At 43.0% G+C, this 9,931-nt stretch overlaps 1 protein-coding gene across 2 annotated transcripts in view; it reads left to right on the forward strand.

Annotated features, from left to right (window-relative positions):
- Positions 1–6,312, forward strand: part of ERGIC2 (ERGIC and golgi 2) — a 28,315-nt gene extending 22,003 nt beyond the window's left edge. The window contains exons 12-14 of one of the 2 annotated variants that reach the window (XM_089671738.1): positions 2,015–2,177; positions 2,729–2,808; positions 3,819–3,931. In XM_089671738.1, the coding sequence (XP_089527864.1) occupies positions 2,015–2,177; positions 2,729–2,808; positions 3,819–3,887 (312 nt within the window). In that variant the 3' untranslated portion in view covers positions 3,888–3,931. Of the gene's footprint in view, positions 1–2,014; positions 2,178–2,728; positions 2,809–3,818 lie in introns of both variants that reach the window. The other variant, XM_089671737.1, reaches the window with a different exon arrangement.
- Positions 6,313–9,931: the final 3,619 nt, after the last annotated feature.

The following is a 9,931-nucleotide window of genomic DNA, read 5'->3' on the forward strand; positions in this document are numbered from 1 at the left end:
AAATCTGCATTCCATCGCTGTTTTCTGTTTTATCCTCAAACAGTTTTGATGGTTCCAACTATAATTTATGAAGAGCGGATGTGTTGCTTTTCTGGAACCTGGTTACTAAAGGTGCTATGGGTTGGGAAAATTTTCCAAATAATTCAGACAAAAGAAATCAGCTTTTGAAAGGCTGTGCATTGTGTGTGACTGAGAGGGAGTCAGAGGAAGGGAGTGTTCTCATAATAGAACATTGCTTTGGGACAAGGGAAAAGGAATCCCCCTGTGTGGAGGGTGACAGTGGTGTACCGAGTGTTCTTGTAGGCCATCACCAGAATGCATCATTCTCAGCCCTTTTTCTCCCAGCTCCCTTGTGCAGCAATCTGTGGCTGCTAAAAAGAGGGGATCCCCGGTGGGGTACTCAAAGAATGGGAAATGGAATGAATGGGGTTTCCCAGAAGGCAGCAGGGAAGTACAGCAAATGTGCTGTGTGTTTTCGGCAGATATGGCAGGTGGAAGTGCATCAGCCGGGAGGCATGTCATAACTACATCATCATCCTGAGACCAAATGGGGGAAAATGCCATATGTAAAATTTGGTAGATATTACTTATTGTGACAAAAACATTACAGGCAATTTAAAACATGGAGTAACACAAAGTGCATAACTCCCTATTCTTTAGCCTTGTGGGCTGTCAATTATTAACCAGGAACCGGTCTCAAAATTACATGGTAATTCTGTCTTGCCTTTATCCATGTTGCTGGGACTGTTAGGTTTCCAGGCTTTGCTGTCACTGAGGTCATACCCCCAAAGGGGTAGTTGGGGTCTGGTAACCATAAAAATGGACCAACTGTATAGCTGACTGCACACTTTACACTTCATGCCAAGGTTGAGTGCCTAACGCAGGATTACAGGCTGGCCCCAAACAGTGAGGTTCTGGTATAGTCCCCAAGGTATAGCACTGAGCAGTACTGGAAACTGCTGGATAGCCTAGGACAATAAGCAGGCAGATCTTAATAGAAATGTCAGAAGACAAAAGGAATGGTTAAAAACATAAACTTCTCTAAAGGAGAAGAGGTCCATCACCTAAGGACACTATGTGAAAGTTATAGCTTTTACAAATGGCGGTATATATATACTGGGATTTTTTTTTTTTTATTTACTATTAATGGTGGCGATAAGCGACTTATAGCGGGACTGCGGCAGGCATTCTGACACAGGGGGGGAACTGAACATCCCCAGTGACACCAATGCAGTGATCAGTGCTAATGAAAAGCACTGACACTGTACTAGTGGCACTGGGCAGGAAGGGGTTAACATGTAGGGTGATCAAAGGGTTAACTGTGTGCTGTTTTCCTAGGGGGCTGTGTGTTTGTGCTTCTCTGTAAGCATACTGCTTTGCATGGCTGTGCTATGCACAGCCATGCAAAGCAGTGTGCAGGAGCTGACTGGAGAGAAGAACTGTTTTGTTCTCTCATCAACCCCCCCCCCCTCCACGTCGGAGATGCTCATCAATCACCGGGCGCCGGCGAGTAATCACCGGCTGGGAACCGGTGATTGACAGCCGCTGCCACAGACAGCGTCATCGTTAGGGCACGCCTCGTGCCCATCCCCCAACCTGGAAATGCAAAATCACATATATATATATATATATATATATATATATATATATATATATATATATACACCTGATTCTGCACACCCGCCCCGCCCTGTAGCAGTATTTCTGATATAGGGCGGACAGAAAGCGGCTAATAACGGGTGGAGCATGTAACATTTTCCAAAGGTGAATTTATCCTTTAAATCAAATAATTGCACAGAACAAATCTAAAAAAGTGACTCTAGAAATTGTTTAGTGAATAATTTGGAATTCTTTATTTAATTGGAGTTGTTGAAGGATAATACATAAAAGGAGGAATGTAATTGGTCATCATGAGTAACAGAATTACCTTTCATCCAATTTTTTGGTAACATCTATTGTGCACACCAATCATAGACTCACTGACACTCTGTGTTATCTGTGTCTTCCCCTACAGGAGCGTGTGATCAATCATGCCACGGGCAGCCACGGCGTTTCCGGTATATTCATGAAGTATGACATCAGTTCCCTGATGGTGACAGTCACAGAAGATCACATGCCACTGTGGAAGTTCCTTGTGCAGCTCTGTGGCATCATTGGCGGCATATTCACTACCACAGGTGAGTTTTGAAAATGGAATTGATCAACTAGCCTCCAGACAGAAATGAATGCAGTTGTGTATGAAGGAATCCATTAAATGTATTTTGTTACTGCATGCAGTGTTACTATCTGAATCTAAGTATCAGCCTCTCAGTCCATTTACAGGAGGTTAAAACAGCACAAGGAGCCAGATTTTTGCAGTTCAAGGGGCAAAAGGGGGTAGAGAGCAGGGTGACAGACATGAGCTCATTTGTGTCCTGCTTCTATTGTTGTCCAGTCACGGGGTTGGGGAGCAACCCATGGATGTTACTTACTTGCAGTGAATAAAAATCAGGTCCCTGATTGAAGGCTCATCTTTTTTTGTCACTCTGCTCTTTAATCCTATCGACATGCTTTCTGCACTATGGCACACCTGATTGGCTCCTTGTCCTGCTTCTCTCTCTCCTAGTCTGAGCTTGCCTGTATCTGGATTGCGGAAGGCTTACATGTGGCATAAAAGAAAAAATTTGTCTGTAGTTGCATTAAACATATTGTCGCTCCCACACTCACTGGTGCTTCTCCTTGGTTGCAGGTATGATCCACGGGTTAGCTGAGTTCTTTGTGGACCTTGTATGTTGTCGTTTCAGGCTGGGAGCATATCGGCCCATTGAAGTGAGTTCAGACCTTATGACCACACAAAAAATAGATTATCCAGCCGTTGATATTAGGGCAAAACCACTTACCACTAAAATATTTTTGCTTGGACAGAAATTACATCTTCTGATTTACTGTTGGCGTATTTTAAAACAAAACAAAGTAATATTTGTATAAATGGATTGACAATTCCATCTGGCTGTAAGGCAAAATGTAATCATAAAGTAGACCTTCCACAGCAACCGGAAAGTCCCCCTTTTTTTTTTTTTCACAGTCCCTGCCACTCAAAGGTATTTTTTTTTGTCCAAATGGTTTATTCACAAATGGATTCTTAAAGCCTTTTTTGTTGATCAGGGAAGGTGACTGTCAAAAAATGTGGACCTTTCATTGGCCATGGTAGGCCATCTTTAAAGTGTATAAAGATGTAAACACGTGTCATTGAGTAGAGCTTTCCTAAGTAAATGATTGTTTGTAAATTTACTGAAAAGTTTTATACCTGGAGATCCTTCTAGTAATGGCACTTCCTGTTGCAGGTTTACAATGCAAAGCCACTGCCTCTTGAATGGTAGCAGTATTGTCAGCCTGTCCTGTGCACTCGTTCCCATGTGGCCTGGGGGGAGGAGAGTTCATAGTGGCTCCTGGTCTTACAAACAGATAATTAGATGGTGAGCCATGAAAAGCTGAGAATAAGAACCTGATTATTCAGTGGCTGCATCACAATTTGAAAAAATCACTCCTTATTGATGCAATGTAAGATATTGACTGTTTGGTTGTGTATTATATGTATCAGGTAAGGAGCCCAACAGCCAACTGGGAGCGCTGCCACAGCAGGCTGACAATGCTGCTGTTTATTGCAAGGTAGTGGCTTAGCATTGTCAGCCTGCAACAGGAAATGTAGTTATTGGCAGGATCTCCAGCTGACATTTAGAGAACATTGATGTATGCCTAGACCTGCTCTCTGCATTTTCCCTTCAACAGAACTGAACTATTTTAAATGTGTGTTTTTTTTTTAAATCTTTCTTTGCTAGGAGAACCACGCGCACAACATTTCCTCCAACCACTGCTCAGAGACTTTGAGACCAGACCCTCCTCTGTAAATGATCAGGACTTTTGTTATAATAAACATATCTGGTGTTTTATATATACGTTGTATCTGGATCTATGTGTGAGTTGTCATTGTTGGCTAATGAATGATTAGCTACAATGAGCAAAGAACAATCTTCAGAAATGCAGTTTTTATTTTTAAAGCTGAACTTCAAGATGCTCTGAAAAATTACTCTAAACTTCCCTACCTCAAATACGACAAACAATTGTTTTTCAGTTCTTTTAGGTAAAATCTTTTTTTTTTTTTTGTGATGTCATCGGTTGTTATTTTACAGCACTAATGTCACTAGCCGCTGGAAGGAGATGCCTGTGGTCACATCCATTTCCTATTCATGTGCCCAAGTAAACTAGTAAAAGTTCCATGATGCATCGCTATACTAGCGATATAGTGGGCAGAATCATGGGCATTTACAGTGTGCTCAAGTGGGTTGGCAAAACCTGACAATCAAGCATGGGTGGGCTGGACAGACCAGGAATCTGAGCAAACCAGCTCTTCCCACTGCAGAAATGACATTGCTGGGCTAAACCAGACTGGTGGCCTCGGGAGAGGGCATAGTGGCCATGAGTCTGACAAACATGAAAGAGAGTGAACCATGGAAAGCAGAAACACATTTTTCAGTGGCTACAGCGCTATTTGACAAAAGCACGCCATATTAGTGCAAGCAAGACGTGACATTCTGCAAAACTGCTTTTAGATATAGAATCGGAGTTCAGCTTTAAGACATCCGTATCTGTCTGTGGTATTCCCTTCAGTGATGTGAAGGGTATCAACTAAAATGTATCCTTTTCGGTACCATTGGTCTACCTTCAGAACGTGTAAGGAAGCATGCTGAATATCTAATTCCAGTATAGCAGGAAAACCTGCTAGGCAATTTAATCCCTCAGTACTGGGAGATTTCTATTGTATGGCCAGACAGAACCCAAATTTAGCCTCCAACCCCCTCCCTCCTCCTAGATCATGTCCCAGCATTTATTTTCTCTTGTGCCTTTTTCTTGCAGCAAGAAACATCTTTTATTACTCCCTATGACATCAGCAAACTTAAGAAATATCTTACCAGAGACAGCTGCTGGGAGGGCAGTTGCTACTGACATATACATGCCCCCAGAACTACATTACCAACACTCCCAAGAACCCTTTCCCTACGCAGAGTATATGGGCAGTCTCTTAGGAGCCAAGGCAGCAGCATGGCAGTGAACGGAGAAATAGGATGTGGAGGGAAGAGGAATGGGGTATTTTTCCTTTTTTATATAAATTGAGCCCACAGTACACAAATCTGTTGGAGGATCACTGGCTGACCTAGAGGAGTTTTGCAGAAGAGGTGTCGGGCAGGCTGCACATTGAAGTTCTTGGTGAAGAGGGGTAGAGGTAAGTATGTTCACCTAAAGCTCCCCATTTCTGCGGAGTCAGACCTATAGCTGTGCAATCAGCAAAGCTCATACTCCCTGCTAATTGCAGCAGCCGGCTTCTGGGAAGGTTTTTCCATTCACAATAAGACTGCTTTCTAAAAATGTGCATTGTCGCACCAAAAAAGCACCTGTATTTTTTTTTTTTTTTATTTTTATCCAAGACATGCCAATGGAATGCAGCGGTGTGAAAATAATGCTAATCCTCTTGTGGTGCACTGTTGCAAAAAGGCAGCTGCTCCCAATTTGAGATCTGTGCAGGTGCGGGTCCCCGAACACACAGTCTGTTTTTGGGGAGTCACAGAGATGTCAGCTATGGAGCAGCAGCTGTGTTTGTGTCCAAGCTGACATGAATGGGACAGGCGGATTTCCAGTGTACAGAACACTTGCGCATCCTGTGCAGGTAAAACAGCCCATACATGGGTGCACACTTTAGTACACTTGTGTGAATGAGGCCTAAAAGTTTGAGTTGTCACTGCAACAGAGATATAGGAGAAATTGTCCAGTGAGGACATTTTGTACAGGTGACAACTGCCAAAGAGGGGATTACCTTCAGTTTGAAGAGTCTTCCTTTCTCATTCTGTTGTTCCTGCAGGACAGGAAGTAATGGGAATATCCACAAATGGGACAAAGATCATAAGTATGTTAAAGCTGAACTCCAGCATTGTCTTCACTCTTCCACAGTTGTACATGCTCCTCTTCTGTACGAAAATTGCTTACTCTGATTTCACGGCACACTGTGAGCTTTTTAACCACTTGCCCTCCAGGCCATTTTTTGCGATATGGCGCTGCTTTCCTTTAACTGACAATGTACGGTCATGCAACGCTGTACAAAAATGTAATTTTTGTCCTTTTTTTTCCGAAAAATAGAGCTTTCTTTTGGTGGTATTTGATCGCCTGTGTGGTTTTAAATTTTTGCGCTATAAACAAGAAAAGACCGACCATTTTGAAAAAAAAACAATATTTTTGACTTTTTGCTATAAACATCCAATAAAAAATCTAATTTCTTCATAATGTATTCTGCTACGTCTTTGCTAAAAAAAAAAAAAATCCCAATACGTGTAAATTAATCGGTTTATGTGATAGTTATAGCATCTACAAATGGCGGTATATATATACTGGAACTTTTTTTAACTAGTAATGGTGGCGATCATTGACTTTTAGCGGGACTGCGGCAGGCATACTGACACTGACTGGCAACTGACTAACTGCCACTGACATCCCCAGTGAGACTAATACAGTGATCAGTGCTAATAAAAAGCACTGATACTGTACTAATGACACTGGACAGCAAGGGGTTAACATCTGGGGAGATCAAAGGGTTAACTGTGTGCTGTGTGGTTTACATTATGTGCTGTGTGTGTTTTACTACAGAGACATGCTGCTATGTATTTCTCTGCTGTGTAGAGAAATATAATGCAGCATGTCCTTGCTTACAGGAGAGAGACCTGTGTTGTTTACACACAGGTCTCTCCCCGTCAGCTTTCCCCGGTGATCGCCGAGTGCTAGCTGGGAATTGCTGGATGGGACCCAGTGATTGACATCTCTAGCCGCTAATAGCAGCACGCGCACCCCCTACCCGGACATGCAAATCACGTGTATATATACATAATTTTGCACAGCCCTGCTGCTCTGTAGCAGTACTTCTACTATATGGTGGGGGGCAAGCGGTTAAAATGTGCATTAGAAGCTGCAGCAAGTCAGGGCATGCCTCATTTTCTACCTGGAGGACCTCCAGCATCATTTAGGACTTTTTCCCCAGCTTGACTGTCCCTGACCCGCCCCTTTAATTTATTGGATTTCGGTTCCTTCAGTTATGGAGGCTCTGCATCATGTGTGGATGTTATCTGTATGCAAATGCAGTATGCCTAGGAACAGCCACTTCTCCAGACTGACATCCATTCATCAAGGTATTTTGATATTTACTTAACTCCTCCCAGGAGTCAGCTCACTGCTTGAATCAGGGCTGAAAGTTCTTGAGAGGAGTACTGAGGTAGGGTGCTGGGATGTTTCAGGAATCTATGTACAATACCCTGCTGGCTTGGATACATTAAGCTGTTCTTTAAAAATGTAATTCGCATGTTAAGCTGCGTACAGTATTTTGCTGGTCCCCTCCCACCAGCCATAGTTTGCCCATTGCATAGAGAGGCACAGGGACCTGGTGATGACATCACTGGGCCGAAATAAGGTATGTAATGAAAATGGAAATGTTTTATTTAAAACCTTCATTAGCATGTTGATGAGGAGGGAAAAGAAAGGAACTAAGGAAGGCAAATTGGCTTAAAAGAAAAAGAACTCCTTATTCCCATTAAAAAGAGAAATGGCATCTGGGTCCTTAGGTTGACATAGATGAACTTTCAAGGATATTAATACATTTTCCTTAGCAGAGTATTTTTTAAACTGGTCATACTTGCATGGAGCAAGTACCTTCTTTTATTCTTTCCTGTTACACAAGATTTTAACATTTAGTTGTGACTTTCTATGAGAACAAGGTGGGCGACCTCCATCCTTAAACATCGACATTCTAATAATCTGTTATTTGTAGCAGCAGTCAAAGAATTTAAAATACAAATCTGAGAATGACAGGTAATTTGCTCTCCGCACTCTTTCTGACTTGTGTGTGTTGTGTTTTCAACTCTCTTAGTGCAGCTGTGAATATACGGTGTTTGGGGCGGAAGCCCACCCAGATGGTGGATTACTCTGAAATATTTTTCACAACGCTTTGTTGATCTTTAAGTGCACACGGTGTTCCTGCCTGACGTGATCAGGCTTGTGTGGTGGCACCAGGGGGCGCTGCTCACCTCAAAAAGACCTTTAAAACTAGCTGTGATTGTGCGCTTGACTTCGGGATTTAAAGACAGCCATGCATGAAAATGCAAGGTCCCCTTATTAAATAGTACCTAACCCAATTTCAAAAATGCCATGTTAGAGAAAAAAAAAATTTAAATCAGGAAGAAAAAAAGTAAAAAAAAAAAAAAAAACACAAAACCTTACATCCAGCTTTTGGATGGTTTGTTTTGGAGTTTTCACTTAGCGAGCATGCCAGAAGTCGGGGTATAAGGTAAGTATTTTTTTTCTGCCTTTGCCTAGTATTTTCCAGGATGGTGCAGACTGTTGTATTTTGCATTATATTGTGCATCAATGTGTGTCATTTTACCCGCTTGAAGTGTTTACCCCCTTCATGACCAGAGAGCATTTTTTGCTCAGCAAAATGGGGTCCCAAATGCGACTTGAGGATGCGAGGTCAACAACAAAAAGAAACTAAAAATAGAACATTTGTTGGAACATTGTATGGCGTATTGGGGGGGCCTTATGCTAACTGCACCTATAAAAAAAACTTAAAGTGGAGCTCCACCCAAAAGGGGAAGTTCTGCTTTAAGGACTGCTCCCCATTAAGGATTGGCACCTTTGGGGGGCGGGGGAGCGGTTACCCGAATTTGACAGGTACCTGCTCCCACTTCCAGGCGATCGGAAGCGGGAGGTGTCCTCCCTTCCTCCCTGTAGTCTTTTGGGACATGTGACAGGTCCCAGAAGACTACAGGACCATTCATGAAGCGCAGCGCTACTCGCGCACGCACAGTGGGTACCCGGCTGTGAAGCCGCAAGCTATCACAGCAGGGTGCCCACACTGAAGATGCCGGCCTCCTGGAATACAGGACGGCCGGTAAAACAAGCTCCGGGGGACACAACGCGGGACCGAGGGACAGGTAAGTGGCTGTTTTTTAAAAGTCAGCAGCTACAGTTTTTGTAGCTGCTGACTTTTATTTTTTGACGGGGTGAGTGGAACTCCGCTTTAAAAAAGAGAGAAAAGTGTAGAGAGAGAGAAACATAAAAGAGGGGGGGAGAAGAATTTAGGACGTAGAGTGTGCACCCTCTGTGGGTTCTACACGTTACCCTTAGTCTGACCTAGGAGGGTCCTGAGAGATATTCCTTTCAGGGGTCCCATGCTTTCTTAAAGTAGGCCACCCTATCATGGAGAATAGCGGTCAGACATTCATTGACCATTATCCAGGTCAGTTTGGCCTTTAAGAGGTCAAAGGGAACTGCGGGGGATCTCCATGATCAATCAATGGATATTCTGGCAGCAGTAAATATAAATGCAATCAGGCGTCTCACATGTTAAGGTATTCTCTCCACCGATTTTCTTAGAAGGGTCTTTTGTGGAGACTTGGCAAGATTCACCTGGGTAAGTGAATATATAAAATTATAGGTGCAGATCCAAAATAGATTTACTTTGCTGCAGGTCTACCACATGTGAGAACCTCCTGTTTCCATCCATGGAAACAACTGGAGGAAGCCCCTTGAACAAAGGACGCCAGACTGGATGGTACCAAATACCACTGTAGGAAGACCTTATCATTAGCCTCAATCAGTGATGTATTGATATAATTTTTAGAGTTAAGCTGAGCCAGCTTGTTCCACTCTGCTTCCTCCAATACTTCCCCTAGGTCTCATTCCCATCTTTCCATATAGAGCAATTTGGTGGAGTCTTCATGCAGGATAGTATATATCTTAGATATATGACCTTCATGCTTATCTAAAGTTCTCCAAAGATGTTCCAATGGAGTTGTCACTGGTGTGGCTAAGAGTATTGAGGAGGTGGGTAGAAAGAATCGACGTGGCTCCTTAGTGG

Source organism: Staurois parvus, unplaced genomic scaffold (genome assembly GCF_062004578.1).
Source record: "Staurois parvus isolate SC_StPar_1 unplaced genomic scaffold, SC_StPar_1.0 ptg000114l, whole genome shotgun sequence".
Classification (NCBI taxonomy): Eukaryota; Metazoa; Chordata; class Amphibia; order Anura; family Ranidae; genus Staurois; species Staurois parvus.